Here is a 19,773-nt window from a genome sequence, read left to right as displayed (position 1 = left end):
CTTCCCTGACATCAGCAGGTGAGCTCTGCAGTGGTGATGTTTTTCTTGTTGTAGCCGCTAAAAAGAAACGTTCAAGTTCTGCTGCACATTTTTTGGTTCAAAGAATTGTATTTTTCTGTCTGTATTTGTGTTTCCAGGTCAAAAACGCAATCTGTGCTGAAATAAATTAATCCTCCAAGCTGTTCATGCCTCCCTCTCTGTTCTCCCCGTAGCCGTCTGCCTGCAGAAGTGTAAAAATGGCGGCGAGTGTTTGGGACCAAACACCTGCCACTGTCCCAGCGGCTGGGAAGGTCTCCAGTGTCAAACAGGTGAGTTCATTTTATTAGAAAACTACGCAGTTATGTTGTTTGAAAACTTTTTTTTTTTTTACCATCCTTCAGTTTGTTTTCCTGATGAACAGACGAGGACATGCATGCAAGATTTATTTATAACGTAGTCATGTTTTAAATAAAGTCCTGTAACGTGGATCCTCTCCTCAGCGGTGTGTAAACAGAGGTGTCTGAACGGGGGGAGGTGTGTCCTCCCTGATTACTGCCACTGCCGGAGAGGCTACAAGGGACTCACCTGTGCAGCGAAGGTCAGCCTCACCTCATATAACGTAAAGGCAGCAGTCTGAATAAGACTAGAGGTAATCGACCGATTGAGATGTGTTGAAGGACGTGTGCAATCTCATCATGGATTTATGTTTGCGTCTTTTCAGGCTTCACAGGTATGACAGAGGACTCTGAATGGGATGAAAGAAGAAGCTACAAAATGCACAAGACGAGAAGAGAGCACCATGCATTGTTGTGTGTGTGTGTGTGTGTGTGTGTGTGTGTGTGTGTGTGTGTGTGTGTGTGTGTGTGTGTGTGTGTGTGTGTGTGTGTGTGTGTGTGTGTGTGTGTGTGTGTGTGTGTTGAGTGGCTCCGTGCACATTTGAAGGCCAACAGAGGGACATGATGTATTGCACTTGTCTGTTCGTCCCTGTAAATCACTACCTCAATGCTGAGAGAGACACACACATCTGGGGAAAGCATCTGCAGCGCGCACAGAGTTACCGCACGGCGTCGTTCAGAGAGAAGTACAAGACAAACGAATCAGTGATGAGTTTCACACAATTACCAAAGTATTATAACCTAGTTTAACTTTTATGAAACGGATGCGCACTGCTAGTTTATTAGTTGAGATAAAATGTAAGTTTGATTAACTCACTGCGCTTTATTTAGATGGTACACATCAATTAGTTTGACTGAAAACATTAATATAAATATGTTGCAATTTGTTTGTACTTTTTAATTTGCTTTCCTTAATATATTGTTTGATTTGGCCCCTTTAAAGGCAGGGTTGACCATTGTAAAAAAAATTAGCATGATTTTGAAAGTAGTATTCCCTCAGTGCTCCGTCTACACCCACCCCCTCCCCTCTGTGCTCCCTCAAAAGCCACACCCCCTCACTTACATGCACGAGCGCCGTTGGTCCAGAAGTGGACTTCAGCTCATCTCTTGCATTGTGTAGAAACTACGTCGTCTCATGTCTCAATCAGCGATAAGTAAACTCAGTATGAACTCTGTCATCAGTGACGCTTTGAGTGTGAGCTAGTGAACACAAGAGGTAGAGAGCGAGCAGGGAGACAGGGAGCCGTCTGATTGGTTCATCAGATTGGTACCTCGTGGCAGACATTGGTTGAAGTTTTTTCAGGCTTACAAACTGCTACAGATGACGGATTTTCTTCGTTCCTTTTTCAGAGAACATGAGTTATTCATTTCTGTCAGGACCCAAAGACAACTTAAACCAGAATCTGAAAAAGTGGATCTGGAGGAAATTACCAACCCAAACTTTAAGTTATAGACTGTTGCACATTAACACAAATAACTTGTTTTAAAGGAAGAATGTGCGACATGTTTCACATAAATATATCATAAATCCAGTCTATCCTGTGTAAATGTCTCTCTGAGTCATGACTGTCTACAATGAGAGAGAAGCTCGAGTCCCGCTGGCTGTGTTGTTGTCAGAGCCGTGTTTACATGGACGGGACGGCCTGTTTTAGTCAAGGACTAGAGAGAAGAAGAAGAAGAACATACTCACTGATTATTTGGATGTTAGTAAGAGTTTTTAGATCACGGTCATTCTGTTTCAATTTACATGCAACGTGAAGCTACGAGCTAACTGAAGAGCGCTAACATTAGCATGCTAACACAACAAAGCAGGACACAGGTGACTGCAGTTTGAGTAAAGGACAATTTTTTCTGCCGCTTGTACTTAATGGTGTTTAATTACGGTGAATTTTCATTGATAACGGCTCTGTGCGAACCCTAGTAGAGAGGGGGTGGAGGTGTGTCGCTGGAGGAGAGCGGAGGCTTCAGTATGGAGGAGGCGTGGCCAAACAGCAGTTTGTTTTGGTTTCATGCTGGTGCTCAAGGGCGACATCTACTGGATCAAAAAGTCACAAATGTTCTTCCTTTAAAGCAGTGGTTCTCAACTGGTCTGGCCTCAGGACCCACCACCAACTTCTTCATGAAAAATGTGTGACCCACATTTCTGATATTTATCATCTAATCTGATTTATTTCATGAGAGATTGTGCAGTTTGGACTTCAGATGGTAAGAAACTTAAAAGAACAGAGAAGCAAACACGTTTAAAAATCGCTTAATAGACTTTTTGACACAAGTTTTTTCCAGGCGCACATTTGCGAGTCTCTTAAAACAGATCTGTGACCCCCTTTTGGGTCCTGGCCATAGACTGTAAATATTTATTGACGAGGCCTGAGTAACATCACCCGTCTGTTCCTGCAGGGGGCGCTGGAGTCCCATCGATGGCGGTCTCCATGTTGGAAATGCTGTCTCAGCCTAACTCTCAGTCAACCTAACGACAGGCCGAGAGCTGGAGCTGAGGCGGGTTTTAAGCCTCCTGACAAACCTTTACACCGCGCCCGCCTGTCAATCAAGTCAGATACACGCCTTATTGTGAATAACTCTTATCCTTCATCAAATCAAAACTGATGAGTCATCAAAACAATCACAGTGTACAGTGTGTGCCGATCAAGACATGAACTAATCAGACCTGTTTGGTTTTTTGAACCAGGCTGTAAACATGTTAATCTCTGCTGTAAAAACAGGCTTTTTAGAATGGGTGTGTATGTGACTTCCTGTGCTTCTGCAGCCAGCCTCTAGTGGACACTCGAGGAACTGCAGGATTTTTCCTTTTTGCATCAGCTTCATTTTTCAATACCTGATGTTGCGGCTCGGTCCTGACCCATCAGTTGAGAACCGCTGGTTTAAAGTAATGACATCCTTTTAATGTTATAGATTTCATTTTTTTGATCTATGTTTTATACAACATTAATATTGTGACATCGCCCCATCTGACAAAATAAAGAAACATGTACGATTTTTATGATTTTGTTTTTGTGAGATGAGCTTTGAAAATGCACGCAGTTCACTTTTTTATTCTCTCAATGTCAAAAATACAGTACACACTTTTACACAGTCAAATGAGAACATGAGACAGGTTCAATGTTTTGAATCATACAGTAAAAAATGTTTAATAAAAAACTACCATTGTAATTGTATCTCATTGACTTTTGACTCCAGCACTAGTGGGACTTTGTCCTCTCTTCACAGCGAGCGCCGGAGAAAGGGGGGCGACAGCGGCATTTGTCTGGAGAAATGCACTTCCCTCCATTGAGGCAGGGCTTCGAGCACACAGCTACAGCCGAGACAAAAACAGACAAAAGACACAACAGAAACAGAAAAGTTGTAAATCTTTTGTGAAACCTGAGAAACGAGTGATTGAGGGCGAGAGCTTGTAAATCCTAACACCCCAAATCCATCAACTGTTGTTTTGTGTTTCCATGTCTGGGTTTCTGTCACATCTGGATAAACTCTGAGGCGTGGAAAACTTTATTTAGCAGACAAAAATACACAACTTATTACTTTCTTGGCTGATTTGCAAACTGATATCTGCAATGTAATACTTTTTTAAGACATAGCGGTGCACACAAAAGCTAAACAGTAAAATGCTGAGCGACCAGGAGAGTAAGAAAGGAGACAAAAGAGTTGGTGCTTGTAAAGTGCGTTGATGCATGTGTGAAGTGTTCAGTCTGAACTCACCAGTATGGCAGGCGCCACCCAGCCATCCCTCCGGACAGCTGCAGATTCCTGGAGCCACACAGAGTCCCCCGTTCCTGCAGCCTTGAGGACAGATTGCTGCACACAGAAGGAATACAAAAAAATGTCATGCAAAGCAGCAGTTTAACAGCTATACCGTAGATAAATGTACTGAGCTGCTCTTAAAACAAAATTTGACTCAATTTGGATTAGTTGAAGGGATTGTCAACATTTTGGAAAAATTATTTAAAAATATTACACATCCTGATTTAATTCACATGAAACAGAAAAGCATTAAAATGTCAAAAGGTGCTTTTTTGAAAGGGGCTGTTATGTTTCACCACGCTTACTAGCTCAACATTTATTTAACAGACATGATGAATAAGACAAATTTATATTATTCATCTGCATGATTTTAAGGGTTTTAGAAGCTTAAATTAAATCCTGAGAGCTCAACAAAATTAATCTGTACAACATCTGTTTGAGGAACTACAAGAAGGTGGTGAAAACGTTGCCCCTTTAGCTTCTCCACTTAACTGAAGGTTTAACTCTGCAGTAACATTTCCAAGCTCAACCTGCAATTTAACAGCACGACTGTGTCGCCATCATCAATCACAGGCTGCCCTACAAAGGCAAAAGACCTTAACTCCAGAGTGTAGAACTGAGAAAAATGACTTTAAAGTCTTTTTGTTGTCCAGCCAAATGAGTTGCAGGCAGAATATTGGAAATGTGGCAATTCTTTGTCTTTTTAATGAGTTTATTAATGTACATAAAAATCTTTAGCTCAAACATGACCTTTGACCCTTATTTGGAAGTTAAGGTATTGCCTTTGCATTGCCTGTACAATAATAACGGGTCATGCCAAGGCAAAAAGGCATTAACTTCCATTTGATGCTGTATTTCACTTGGTTGCATGGTTAAAATAACACAACCAACACTATTTCTTCGCTACACTTTAGTCAAGCTACTGTGTGTGTCAGAAGTGCTTGATGACAGATATTAAAACAAAGGCATAACACTTTAACTCCACTGCAGTGAAACAGTAACTTCACTTTGATCCGCACAGAACAAAACAAAGACAGAAGACCTTAACTCAGTTTGAGGCGAAGACCCAAAGTGAAGTTACTGGACTCTGCCTTGGTTTCTCGAGGGCTTTTGGAAGTTAAGGCAAATACAACCTACTATTTACTCAAAAAAACAACACAATTGACTGAAGTTATCTGTCTGCATAATAAAGCACATCTGTAATGTTCCAAAAATGACCAAAACTCATTTTTGAAAAAATTGAAGATACTGCCTTTTGCCTTTGTAGGGCAGTGTTAACATAAACGTCATCCAAAACCCAAATGCTGCAGAGGAAGACCGAACATTACTTCCTGTCCTGGCAGCAACTTGAAACTGGAAAAGCATTTAAAACTGGTATTTGAAAGTGTTCTCTGCTGATGAATAGCTGCAGCTGAGAGAGAGGAGGTCGCTCTATTTGGTGACTTTGACCCGTGGTGTTAACGGCGTAATTAGATTCGGCTTAAAAAAAACCCCAAAAAAAACAGACCCTCTTGGCATTTGGAGCCGCTCCAGCTTGAGGGGCAGATGCACTTGGCCACTCCGTTCACAGCGGAGCATTCTCCTCCGTTCCAACATCCGCCGTCACACGTCACTGCCGACAGATTCACACAAATCAGGAGTGGTGTCAATGACTTTACCTGTCCTGTCTGTCATTGTAAATCACTGCAAAAACATCCAGACTCTTTCATCCAGAAAAAAGTGTTTGATCTAAGTTTAATCTTCTGTAAATGCAATCAACCTAAACTTCCGGACCCTCGCCTGAAAATATTCCTGCAATTATCTTTGGGCCCATCAGTCACATTTTCAGTGTATGAGCCTCTAATTTGTGTTGCATGATAATCTCAGTATTCCAATAGTATCACTACCGTATGTCTGTATTTCTTTAAGTCTTGTGCTTCTGTTTTAATCCCAAGAGACGAGCCAATGTCCAGATTTATAAAATAATTTTCCCCATGTTGGACTTCGCTTTTGGGGATCTGTCTCTCCTGCCTGAGGGTAGAAGCTCAAACTCACATTTGTGAAGGACTCTGTAAGATGTCTCGCTCCTCTTACTGAAGGTGAGAGACAGATCTGCTAATTTGATCCCGATGGTCTTACTTTGCAAACTTGAATGATTTGTTGCAAACTATTCACAGTATGTCTCATATCAAGAGAAGTGATAAAGCCAAAGGTAAGGATTGACTCCACTGTGGAGGTACGGAAAAGTGTCATTAGTTTAATGCACACACTAATTGTGACAATAAATAAAGTTATACAAGTATGTTTCCATACTATAGGAACATTTGGTGGATAAACATCAAATACTGTCATTTTATTTTGAAAAGCATTACATTTATTCTCTAGCCTATATAATTATCCAATAACGTTAAAATCATTTTCTAAAACCAATCATGTTAAATATAACTGTTGTTTTATAACATAAGACATGTCCCTCCTCTGATCCTTCACTGATTTTCTTACATTTACCTTAAAACACGTAAAGGTTGAACCGCTGGAGAAATGCAACATCTGGAAATGTCTTATTAAAGAGGACAGCTTTGTGTTGGAGTGTTTGGGTATATTTCCACCATATCAGATTGGAAAAAAAGTCTTACTAAGACAAGCCTGCTCACCTTTGTGACAGTATCTTCCTCCATATCCTGGAGGACATCTGCATTTTCCAGGACGAAGACAAACCCCACCGTTTTTGCATTTTGGATAACAGTTGGCTGCATACAGGGAAACACAAACATGTTGTATTACAATTAAAAAATAGTACGGTTTAAAGTTTGTTAGTATTTATTTATGTTGTATTAAGTAAGGCATGTAATTAAAGATTTTGTGTCTTGAAATTAATTCCCTCAAGTCAAAAAGACATTTGTGCGTCGGCAGAACTAAACTTCGCTTCCCTTTCCTTTTGCACTGACAAGTCGAAGCTTAACATCTCGTACTTTCCATTCAAAGACATATTCAACTAACTTCATAACTTAAGCAAAAATCAAATATAAACGTAGAAAAGGTCTGTGACATCACCATACTGGCAGGTCTCTCCTTCGTAGCCTTTGGAGCAGAAACAAGTGTTGTTTCGGATGCAGATTCCTGCGTGTTCGCACGGCGGTTCGCACGTCGCTTTGGGGTCAAAAACGAACCCGAGCGCGACTCCGCGAGGCGCGTCCGAACCCGCGGAGCAAACGCCGAGAAGAGTCGTCATGGAAACAAGAAGCACCGCTGAACCGAGACCCACAAAACCCATATTTTGATCCTCTGGTTTTATCTCTCAACTAGGGAGAGGAAGAGGGACAGACACACAGGCGGTGGGATGGACGGAGATGCAGCTGAAAGTCCCCCAACGGGCGCGGAGATCTCCCCACCCCCCGACCCCCCTCCCCCCCTGCCGGAGACGGGGACACTACACCCAGGTTAAAGAACCGGGAGGGAGGGAGCAGAGATTCCAGCCGCTGGGACTTACTAATTTAGGAGGTTTAACTGTGAAGTAAATTCTGAAAGCGGCCACAGGTGAATAAACATTAAGTTGGGAACAATTTATTACAAATATCAGTCAAATAATTGTTATCAAAAAAAGAGACTTTCTGCTGTAATATACCTTATTAAACAACTAAATATGTTTTTATCTCATTGTTGGTCAATACATAATAAATAAGGCTGATAAGAACTATCTGCTCAGCTACATAGAGTAAAGTAGGAACATGGACATTTGTTTTAAAAGGTTGAATTCATTGAGTGTATTAATCTGGACAACATGTCACTTTCTCTTTCCACTGTACAAAAGTGAAGCCAAAATGCCCCCTGCGACGGACGATCACACATTGCGCTGGAGACTTCATTCGGAGCTGAGGCAGAATGGCGCTCGCTGGGGGAAGGTCACAGATCTCTCAGGTGGGTGAAGTCCACAGAACGGGTTTGAAATGACATCATGACCAATGACCTTGTTTGGGACAGGCATCCATACGTGACGGGGCCTTTAATGAAGTTTAAACAAACATCAGATGTTGGGAAAGACTCTAAAATGATACATTTACAACAGAAGGAATATTTAACAGTGCATTTAGATATCGATAAACAAATGAAGTTACCGATCAAGAATCAGATTTTGCTTTTTAATACAGTATGCTAACCTGCTGCACGGCTGGAACACACAAGCGCGTCATTCTTTCTGTTGTTTCATTATGTGAACATCAACAGACTGAAATGTTCGACTTTGTTGTGAGAGGAAACGGCAGCCAGTCGATTCGGCACAGACATCAAAACAGTTTCAGTTTGGAGCCAACTGGTTTCATGTTTCCAGAAAAGCCAGACCTGCTTTAAGGCTGTGAGTTCATGTAGTACACATGAGGAAAAGTCATTTCCTTTTACCTGGTGAGGGGAAGTGCTGAGCCCTTTATGAACTATGGGGTGAGAGGAAGGTCTGCGCTAATAGCAAAAACACAACCCAGTCAGCTCTGGATGTTTCTGTCTCTTCTGCTGGGCCTCTGAACGCTGACATCTGACGACTAATAGGAAAAAAGGAAAACACCGTCCATGGGATGCTTAAACCCTTAGGCCACCTGTCCACAGAAGAAAAGCGCTGCACGTCCCCGTCCTGTCACTATGACAACAGTCAACAGTTGTATGACCGACGCTGCTCTGTTGGGCCTAACTCTATTGTGAGTTAGAGATGACAATGGGCAGTTAAAGATAACAAAAAGAAGCGTATTTGGAAATAATTCACTCCAACTATTGTTGCTTCATATTTGTCACACATACTGTACTTTCATTTTCTTCTGTAACTTTGCCAACATCCTCAATACTTTACAGAAAATGCGTTCTCTGCGTTGAGCCGACAGAGACTGACAGAAGGAAATCTGATCATGCTTACCCGTGTGTGTGTGTGTATGTGCGTGTATCCCTGTGTTGCTCTGGTCCAAAACCGCTGACCTGGAGCTCAGACAGGAAGTGAAGTGGTGTTTAAATGAGTGCAACAGATGTGAACATACCACGATACACTGGAGACAACTTGGGCCCCCGCTGTAAGGTCTATATGAGAGACTGGACTGCTTCACATGCTGAATGAATGTTGATCACGGGCAGAACACTAGACAGACTCTCACAGATAAAGCTTTATGTATTAGTCGATGGAATTGGTTGGTCTCTCCTGAACCCATATGAGTGGATCGTGAAAGGTGCCAGTCTGTCAAAACGTCTGTTTGTTATCTGTTCCCAAAGTGTGTCTTGAAATGAGGAAAAGGAGTTTCAGGTACGCTGCTCCTGCTGCCTTGGAGTCTCCTGCAGGACGATCTGTGTCTGGGGGAGTTTTCAATCTTTTAAAAAGTTTATTGAAGGCGTTGGATGAAGATGCTTTGAATAATGACGTTTCTACTCTGTGATTCAGGACATGTTGATCTGTGTTTGTGATTACTCTCTCGTCCAGGACACTTTTTTTTTTTAACTTGAGCTCATGTAAGGAACATTTGCATTGTGTAGGTTTTGGCGCCCCCTGTTGATAAAACTAAACAAATGATCTATTTGCAGATCCTGCCCTGTACATGTGGAGTACTGTTTCATTCTGACAAGTCTTGTCTTAAAATTTTAAATGTATAACATGGGTGTGCCGGTGGCCGAGTGGTCAGTGCACACGTACAGAGGCTGTAGTCCTTGAAACAGGCCGTCCTGATTCACATCCCACATCTGGCTCCTTCCTGGCCTGTCACTCCCCACTCCCTCTCGGTCTCTGATTTCTGACTCTATCCACCTTCCTATCTTTACAGTAAAGGCATACAACATAATCTTAAAAATAAATGTCTAACATACAACTCATGATGAATCTCTGCCAGGGAGAATTTAATTGAAGTCTGTTTTGGCAGCCTGCTGTTAATCCCCCCTCTGACACTTGCCCTGCAGCAGGGGTGAATAGAGAAATAATCGACCATCTCTCTGATTGGCTGGTGTGTTTATGCCGCTGATACAGAGGCATCAGTCTCAGTCTGTCTCATAACAAGTTAAAAACTCCTCACAGGACCTTTAAGTGAAGAACAAGTACTCAGGATTTGTTTCTAATAAAGGCAGCTTGGTTATGCAGGCCTCTCAGCACCCCCTAGTGTCTACAGAGCGTATTGCAGGCACACCCAAGAACAGGCAAACGCACTATTAAAATAAGTATTGACTTTATTTTTCATCTTCATGCATCAGAAACACAATGATCGCAGAGAGGTTGTTACAAAGAGACAAATCACACACTGTGCTGCCTGTAAGCAAATATCAAGAAAGGTTGGCTCCACAGTTCTCTGTAAGTACCGTAAAACTTCAAAGTGATAGCCCGGGCTTTTATTTACTTCAGGGTATAAAAGGAGCCTGCCTTCTTTTGGGACAGGCGTGAATTACTTTTAGACACAACTCGTGCACAGCAAAGATAGGAAGTCTTTAAACCTTATCAATGTACAGCAGAAAGAATATTTAACTGAGTACAAATACAAAATGAGTATATTGATTACTTTTTTTAAATTACAAGTCACTAATTTGATCAAGCTTTTGAAGAGAGTTGGTTGGTCCATTCTTGGACGTTGAAGTTCATCTTTGTGTGTCGTGCTGCTTTTCCTCCTTATCTTTGATCTGCAAACTTCTTCAACACTAAATGCATCGAGGCCTCTGACTGTCAAAACGTGCAGCAACACCAGGCCAGTAAAAGGGACTGGGCTTTAAATTAGGATGGGCCTTTATTTGAAGTTTTACAGTACATGAGAATGATTCACATTTCTTGCATGTTGTATTGCGGGTGTCAGGTTCTGTATTTTTCATGATTTTTTAAAAAACATTTCCAAGTATCTGAACATGTTTTATTTTCCACTTCTGTCAATTATCAGCCAATTTAAAATGATACCACACAAGAAAGTAAAACAGGAATCATGATCAGTAAAAAAAAAAAAAAAAGATGAAGTCAACTCGTGTTAAAGATGCAGGCGAAATGAATAAAATACAGCAATTACCCTGTTGTGAATGCATGACACCACAGCCCACAAAAATAGGACAATCTAATAAAAGAAAAAGACAGCTTCTCTCACAGCAGAAATATTTGAGATTAAACACGTTTAACGGCAAGCCGGAAGGACAAATTCAAATGTTACACGAACATGTACACATTTTACAGCCTCCTGAAGCCCTGAGTATACTTGCTTTTAACTACACGAACGCACGACATCGGCCTTGTGTATCCTGCAGTGGTTTGGAGCGCTGGTTGTGCACGACCTCAGAAATAAACGCCATTGCCTAACCCAATATGCACATAACCACTAGGAGCAGTGTAGAGATGTATGGTGATGAGAGCGGAAATGACAAGATCGGAGACACCAGAGAGCCGATACAACAATGTTGGAAAGTTTAAAGAAAAGTTATTAGATCAAGTCCACAACTACTCGCACTATGAGGTGTCATTGCCGTTGCATGGTAACAAACATGCATCTCTACTTCAGTGTTTTACGTCGTCTGATTTATGTGGCGCTCCCTGCTCCCTCTAGAGGAATCATCCAGTATCACACATCGTACATCAGTATGTAAACCTTTACATTCACAACTCAGCCGGTTGCCTAAGCATTCACGTGGTTCAAAAGCAAGTATATTTAACCCTTAAGGCTCCCACATTGCCCCTAGAATTAAAAATATGATCCCTTTTACAAAGTTATTCTGTATATTCATTGCACTATGTTAAAGTCTTCACAGTAGTCACGTTTGCTTATTTATCACTCAGGTAAATGTTGCAGGAAGAAGACTTAGACTACCTTTACTCAAGCAGGAAACAAAAACTAATCTGAGCCCAAAGAAGAGGACTTAAAATAACCCTTATCTATGTCAAATCACCTAACATTAATCCTAATCAAAAGAGAGGCTGCTGTTGGAAGAAATGAAATAATGGTAAAAATAAAGAAAATCACTCAGTGGTTTCACTTTCTAAAAAAGCTCCCCGCCCCTCAGGTTTGTGGTTTTCAAAGTGGTAGTGAACAAAAGAGGGTGTTTAAGCCGCAGTTTTCCTCTGGTACTTCCTCAGCGTGTATCTTTAGGTAAGGGGTTAAAGTGCATCATATCTGAGTCGACTGCTTCCAGCTGTTTATTTAGTTGTTGAGGAGTGACGGGTGTAAACGTGATGGGAATGTCGACCTGAATATTAAAACCATATCTGTTTATTATGTTGGCACCAGGGTGGAAACAGGATTTCAAACCTCGAGGCAAATCCTGCAAGCTGAGAAATCCCGGCTCTGTCAGGTAAGATTTGACTTCTCTACCAGCACATACCTTTTTCTAACATCACATCTGACGCGCCAAAGGAAGAGAGTGGTTGGGAAATAAAGAGGAGGTGAGCCGTGTGACTTATTTAAGAGAAGGTTACAACCCCTGTCCATGTTTCCATCGTTAATGAGCCGAGATTCCCGACGTGGAGGTCAGCCAAGTCATCTCTGCAAGAGTCACAGCACACCTGTCTGCGCTCTCCTTTCTCGCCTTATTTGTAGACCTGCACATGCCCATGCAAGGAGGTGGTGTTCCCCCCGCAGTCCACGTACTGGTACATCTCCTGGGAGACCTGCTCAGCGTGGCCGAAGTACGACGTTGTCACCGTGACCCTGGAAAAAAAAAAAAAAAAAAACACAAAGTCAACAGCTGCACGTCTGATGTGAAGGTGAGACACACGCTGTTCTTCGCTGTTCTGTGATATCTGGATGGAAATCGCTCTTCTTCTGAAATGTGATTGGATGTTAATGTGACTGAACTACAAGAGAAGGTTTTCTGTTAACGGCTGCTTCTTTCCTTTACTGGGATTCATTCTCCTGTTTCTCTGTTGGAAATCTTTATTAAGAACTTGACCTCAAGAGATTTAATAAACTAACAATGATTTCTGCTTCAGAGAAACGTTTGCTTTGCGCTGAGAGTCTGTTTAAATGTCAGCGTTGACGGGAAAGTGAGCACCCAAATCCCCAAATGTGTGTCCCCTGCTGGTCCGAGCGGGGCGCTTCACAACAGAGGGTGCGCGTTGTTTCTGGGCAGCCGTGCAGCACGTGTGTGGGTGGAAGTATGCGAGTGCGGAGGAGGCCGTTCACAGGATTCATGTTGGTGTATGAGAATATAATCACTCTGTCAAGAATGACATCGAGTAAAGAAAAACATCAGAGCAGTGTCTATAAATGAAAACTGTAAATGAAGCCGTACTTACTGCATCATGACCACTATGTTGTGAACTTTGATGGTCGGCAAGGTGCAGTAGTCGCTAAAGGAGAAGAAGAGATTTGTGGTTTTAAAAGGATTGGCGTGTAAACAAAAACACTTTGAAGACTTTTTGCAAAAATACTTACAACATGTAACTCATCTCATCGGCTATGGTGGTGGGAACGGTGTAGTCGATCTGAAATAAGCACATTTTTAAGACTTATTAAATATTACAACATAAGACACCGTTTCCACATGGTGCTGGCTGTGTGCTCAGGAGAGAAGCATGCTGTCTCTATGACAACAACAGTGTGTTGACAACGGCCGCTGTATGACCGACACTGCTCCGTTTTTATGGCTGCAGGATTTATATTTGAGATAGTTTATTTATTTTTTTTTATTTCTTGCTCTTTGTCCGGGCGGCTGCCTGCTGCTGCAAACACTTCCAACCTCAGAACAGAGCAGACTTTTGGTTAAGTTATGAATCATGTTGGATCATGTTGTCACAAGACCTTAAGACAATGAGGCTTAAATGGTGCTTAGACATTAGTTTCAAGTGTTGCAGAAACAAAACTGATATTAATACCATCACGAGAAGTCTGAGAGTAAAGATGAAAAGAGGGCCCTTGGTTTCTTTTGTTCTGTTTCTATGGCTGTAACAATGAGCTTTTGTTCAGGCTGTGTGAGTCGTAGTTATAACTACATGTATAGTCCCCCCAGAACTGCAGAACATCTTTGAACCTCTTCTAGTCTGTGTGATACTAAACACATTTTTATTCTACCAGCCATGACTTTATAACGTCGTAGTAACAACATCATACAACAGATGTAAAAGCCGTCCGCGTCCATTAACGCCGTTTTGTTCAATCAATCATTATTTGTAGAGTGCCAATTTATAACAAGTGTTATCTCGAGACGCTTTACAAAAGAGCAGGTAAAAGACCTTTCTCATCGTTCTGCTGGCAGCGAGCCTTTTCAACACAAAACCACTGCACACCACCTTCTTCAGCGCTCTGCACCCTAAGTGCAAAAACGCAGTGACAGCTGTTTGTTTTTAGCAGAGCAATCACAACGCTCTCAGTCTAAAACAGTTCATCTTTTGGCACACCGCCACACTAGTCCATGTCACGTCTCCCTACCCTGAATCAAGCAGGAGATGGACTTACAATACCCCCTTTGTCTACAAAAACTAATCTGACTCGTCTCTTAGAGGGAACAATTTCCAGGGTCTAGAGCTGCTGCTGCCTTGTTTTGAGAATAAAAAGCTGCTGACGACGATATTAAAGATGGTTTTGATGCTGATTAGAACTCTCAAGAACAGCTGTTGATGTCGTGCTCTGCCTCTGGTCACTTCCTGTCAGCACCTGTGAGTCCGATCAGACTCAAAGCTGTTTGTTTGCACTTCCTGATGTTGTCTCCTCCGCTCTATATCCTCGCTCGTGTTGTACTTCTTCTCTGATGTACAGCACGTCACTTTGCATAAAAGTGTCTGATAAATGAATAGTAGAAAAGCAAACATTAAGCATCTGGAGAAATCTAAAACAGACCTCGCGGTGACTGCAGAGGGAAGCAGAAGTGCCACTAGCCAACCTTTGTAACCTAGCAGCAATAAACACGGGTGAGAAGCGCTCTGAAACTGACGTTGTGGGTGCTGCTAGCGCAAAAAGGCCATCAATGGACACCAACTATTACTATCTGTATGTTTGAATTCATCATGAAGCGAGTTCCTTCATAATGTGTTCAGTATAACATTTTGTCACCTACCTGCCGCTCATCCAGCGGGATGATCACGGAGCTGTTGTTGAACTTGGTCTTTCCGATCACCGTCTTGGAGAACTGCACTTGTGCCGTGATGTTGGTCACCGACACGGCGTAGTAGTTGTTGTTGGTGATGTTCAGAGTGCTCTGCAGGGACCAACATTAAGATGTGAGAATCACTCTTTGACAAGGTAACGCATGCTAAACCTGAAGACGCTGATATTCTGGCCACTTGGGGGGCGATGAAAGTAGCTCTGCACACAATACACCGGCATGTTGTTTTCACAATCTGGAGCATATTTGAAAATATTTAGTCGCCTGTTAGCATCAGAACAAGATAACAAGTGACATACTGTAAAACCTGATGTACAAGATTCACTTTTAAGACCTATTTTTTCCTCAAAAATTTAGCTGCGTCTTATACACCGCTGTGACCAATATACATGTATAAAATGCTAGATTTTGAAATTGAGGATGCACCACCGTCTTTTAAATCGGAGGTGTGGAAGCATTTTGGCTTCCCCAAGACAGAAAAATGAAAGAGGAGCGGTGATAACAGACAAGACAAAAACTGTGTGCAAATATTGAAACACAGAGAACTACACAAATAACACAACCAACATGATGCAGCATTTAATCCACACCACAACGAGAAGCTCCGATCACCTCCCCTTGTTGAGAGAAAAAAAAACATTAAAAGGCCAAACCACACTGACAAGCGGGTAAGCAGCCCTAAAGGAATCTTTTTCAGTCATCATTTGTCTGCAGTCTCATTTTGTAAAATAAATCTGGAGAGAATCGTATCGTTAGTTCAGTGAATCGTTACATCCCTACCTAGCAGCTTTAAGTCTCTGGAGGGGAAACACTCACTCTCTAAATGCTTCACACTATTCACCAGCTAGTTGCAAACTTTGTCAGTCGGGAGGAGGAGCACATAGGGGAGGTTTTAAATAGCTCTCTGCTGCAGATTGAAACAGCACTGATGAAAGCCATGAGCGTTGTGAGCCAGAAAAACGAGCCGTGGGACAAAATGTGTTGAACTGAAGAGTCAAGTGACTGTGAACTTTTCCTCACTTCAAGCAAACCCCTTTTGCAGGTCATGCAGCCTAAATGTACGAGTGTTGATTATCATCATCAACCTTTATTTAAGTTCTCAGAGATCATTGAGGACGACCCTCATTTACAATGATGCAGAGAAAACATACATAAATGATAAACAACGAGAAATGAGATAAAGCTACCGCAGAAAATAAAATCAATAAAAGAGCAATAAGAACAATAAAATATATACACTAAAATAATTTAAAAGCTTGAAATTACTACAATGATAAGTCAGTAATTAAAATCAAATAAAACAGTTACAGTCAGGTGTTGGGCGGTTAAAAATAATATTTCTAGGGTGTCCATGAGGGATAAAAGTGCTGAAATTCAGGTCCTGTCCTGACATGAGGAACCTGGAGAACCAGCCTCTCTCTCTCTCGAGCGGGTTAAAAATTAAAGCTGCTTTAAGGGTTTGGCCCGGCAGATAAAGATGAACATGCATCATTTTGAAATCACTCTACAAGGTATTACAGTCTCATTTTAATTGAGTGGAATGCGGCTACACGCTCTTACAGTGATGTTGAGATAGACGATTCGTTTGTCCAGGTCATAGGAGACGTAGGCAGTCTTCACTCCCACGTAGGAGACATCGATAGAGCGAGGGAACAGAAAGAAAACGGCCAGGCAAGACAGCAGCAGGCACAGAGCCACTGATATCGTGACATACAGCTTTCTGCAGGAGAGAGAAAGGAGAAGTGAGACCCTGAAAACCTGCTGATAACAAAGTCTATCCTGCCTTTTGTCCGCCTGTGCATTGAATTTCATCACACGGAGAGCTCACACGGTTAATGTTTAAACCCTGCGCATACTCACGTCCTGCTCGGCCTCAGTCTTTGGTCGCTGTATGGAATCAGGGCCACCAGTTGATTCTCCTGTCCTGTTGAATAATTCAAAGAAAGTTACAGGACCGTTTCACTGCTAGACTGAGTGTGCTGCATTATTCAACACTGCTGTGCATATGTAAAAGAAATCTTCTGATCACTGGTATGATAACCAATCAAGACAAACGACAGAAAAAGTCTCTGCATTGATTATTCAGTGTCTTGTCTATGATTAGATCTGTTTAGGAAACCTGCTTGGTGACACTGATCGAGCAACACATTTGATTTAGGAAAAATAACGAACAGAAGAAAACCTGAAATATCATCTGACAAAATAATAAATGAATATGGAAAGGGATGTTTACTTGTGCTGCCTTTCAGTACGCTAACGTTGTCTCTCTCTCTTTACCTGAAGTGGCTCTGGAATAGATTGCAACAGGTCCTGTTTTGCATACATAGTTGACCTTATTGCCTCGTGGACATCCTCGCTGAAGGCATGCACGCATGCTCAACAACAACAACAACTTGCTTGAAATAGAAACTGTCCTGAGCTTTAGGGCGACACTCGTGGCGATGATCACCTAAATGTAGAATGTTTTACCTCGGGGGATTCTGCCGGTGCCCTGACAGGTGGGGCACGTGACGCTGTCTCGCCCCGTGAACTCAACGTAAGGAAACTGAGAAACGTCTCCGTTCTTTCCATCCTCCTCCGTTTGACTGTCGGCCGTCAGTGCGTCCTGACTCTCATCTTTGTGCTTGGCCAAGTGTGACTGGGACTTGCCCATAGCTGCAGCTGTCTGTACATAACGCAAAAAAAGAAAACAACAGGAAAAATAGCATGAGGAGGAGAGAGGAACTGCCATCAACCGCTGGTGCAGCAGGATGTGCTTACTAACCACACATGCCATGCGAGCGTTTGAATGTGAAATTGGTTCTGGACACATTCCAGAGAACATTTCCCAGCAGAGCAAGCTGCAACTGGTGCACCGACCCGTTGACAAATCCCTCGTGAAACTTCAGAAATGTTTGTTGTTGTGACTTTTGTTTTGTCTGCACTCATTTAGGACATGCAACAATAACCTTTTAGATTCAGATCTGACTATAAGGAGGCTTTATTTAGTGACATTCTCTTAATACAGCTTTTGTGAAACATTTTAAAGCTATGCATATTCAGAACAGCTGTTGACAACGTTTGTCTTGGTTGGCTGAAGACTGAACACAGGAATTCTTTAATGTCTGGTGGTGTAGCTTATAAAGTAGTGAAATCCTGAAACAGATCTCTGATGTCAGTGGTGTCGTCATCACAAGGTGCACAATACTTTTTCAACACAACACAAAAACAAAAGGGGAAACCAAGCACTCCAAGCATGAAAACAATGTAATAATGAGGAAAGACTTACTTAAGAAGAGAAAACTAGTGTGTGCACACTCAAGCAAAAATGCAAACAGGTGCAGGACCAAAAAAATGTATTAATTGCAGAAAACAATTTAAAGGTCTGCACACTGTTCAGCTCCTTTATTTTGAACAGGGCAACTTTCTGCCCATAAGTTGCCCATATGTGGAAAACATTTCATTGTTTGATGTTATGTTCTGGCCACAAGAGTTCATCACCACTAACTCAAAAACATACAGCAGTTCATTTAAATATGTACCAAATAAAATATAGCAAAAATAGATATTATGTTATAATATGTACACACAAGATATTTATTTTTTTACTTTTTGGGACTTCAGGGGCTCCGTACTTCTTGTGGGTACATAAACCATATTGACTTTGCCCAGCTGCTGTAGGGTGGCTCCATGCTAAATTGTCCCTGTTCATGTCAGTGTGAATAATTAGTTACCAACTATTCCTTTGAACACACGGACTGTTGTCAAAAATCGCTTACGTTACACCGTGTAAAGAAACCATGACTGAAAGACCAACACCATGAGTTTAATGTAGAGATATATAACCACCAAAACCCGCAGGATGCCCTCTTCTGTGTCCACATTAATAACAATCAGCTCATCGCGGCCGCCATGCTGCTGAGCTGAGCCTCAGCCTGGAACACAACGTACCGGCAAGGAAAACACCGTAATAACGCCGGGAAAAATCGATATTTAGCAGTCATTTAGTTATTCTAACACAGTAAGCTAAATATAATGTCATGTCTTCATGTTTTTCGGACATTTAATAAAGAAGTCCGAATGGAACGCACGCTCTGCAGAACGTTCAGCGCTGCTCGCGACACATACGTCACCAATTAAAACACTCAACATCCGGGGAAAAAAAAAAAAAAGTCTCGGTATTTCTGCCCCGTTAATTCATGTCTTACCTATATGTAATGTGTTTTATTCTGACTTCTCCGCCATTCGTTGTGTCGTCGCTGGTCGCTGTTGTGGTCACTGCAGCAGTGTGAAGAAAGAAGCCGACGGTCACGCCCCCTCCTCTCCTGATTGGACGGAGTCATGATGAAGGAGAGATCGGTTTCCACCATGCAGACCGAACCAAAACAACACATAACATAGTCTCATGAAGTCATGTTTTCAGATGTAATAAACACTGAACATTTTAAATAACATAAACAAGACCAATTTCTTTGAAAATGTAGAGAGAAAAACTTTAGGTAATTGGCAGTGTTGACATTTTTATTCACATTTCATCAAACTAGTTTGTAATACAATCCCGTTACATAACTGTCCCCAAAACACCAAAAACAAACAAAAAATAATTGTATTTCTGAAAATGAATACATATCATATTTAGCTTACATAAAACTCTTCAGATAATTTT

The 19,773-nt window shown here is 41.8% G+C and overlaps 3 protein-coding genes across 3 annotated transcripts in view; 1 reads left to right on the top strand and 2 right to left on the bottom strand.

Annotated features, from left to right (window-relative positions):
- Positions 1 to 3,542, top strand: part of vwde (von Willebrand factor D and EGF domains) — a 29,899-nt gene extending 26,357 nt beyond the window's left edge. The window contains exons 29-31 of the mRNA XM_065958181.1: positions 213 to 308; positions 480 to 628; positions 701 to 3,542. Coding sequence (XP_065814253.1) covers positions 213 to 308; positions 480 to 616 — 233 coding nt within the window. The 3' untranslated portion in view covers positions 617 to 628; positions 701 to 3,542. The remainder of the gene's footprint in view (positions 1 to 212; positions 309 to 479; positions 629 to 700) is intronic.
- On the bottom strand, positions 3,409 to 7,480 carry seraf (Schwann cell-specific EGF-like repeat autocrine factor). The gene is made up of 5 exons (XM_020653613.3): positions 7,164 to 7,480; positions 6,764 to 6,859; positions 5,638 to 5,742; positions 4,089 to 4,184; positions 3,409 to 3,684 (listed from the first exon to the last, which is right to left on the bottom strand). The coding sequence occupies exons 1-5, from the start codon at positions 7,381 to 7,383 to the stop codon at positions 3,572 to 3,574; spliced, it is 630 nt and encodes a 209-aa protein (XP_020509269.1). The 5' UTR covers positions 7,384 to 7,480; the 3' UTR covers positions 3,409 to 3,571.
- A 2,794-nt stretch (positions 7,481 to 10,274) lies between these two features.
- tmem106ba (transmembrane protein 106Ba) lies at positions 10,275 to 19,435 on the bottom strand. The gene is made up of 8 exons (XM_020653609.3): positions 19,316 to 19,435; positions 17,598 to 17,793; positions 16,989 to 17,052; positions 16,689 to 16,848; positions 15,081 to 15,221; positions 13,463 to 13,512; positions 13,324 to 13,377; positions 10,275 to 12,736 (listed from the first exon to the last, which is right to left on the bottom strand). Exons 2-8 carry the CDS (start codon positions 17,779 to 17,781, stop codon positions 12,616 to 12,618), a joined length of 774 nt encoding a protein of 257 aa, XP_020509265.1. The 5' UTR covers positions 17,782 to 17,793; positions 19,316 to 19,435; the 3' UTR covers positions 10,275 to 12,615.
- Positions 19,436 to 19,773: the final 338 nt, after the last annotated feature.

This window comes from Labrus bergylta, chromosome 8 (genome assembly GCF_963930695.1).
Source record: "Labrus bergylta chromosome 8, fLabBer1.1, whole genome shotgun sequence".
In the NCBI taxonomy this organism is placed as follows: Eukaryota; Metazoa; Chordata; class Actinopteri; order Labriformes; family Labridae; genus Labrus; species Labrus bergylta.
Note: the sequence above shows the minus strand (reverse complement) of the source record. Positions and strands in the feature narration are given on the sequence as shown.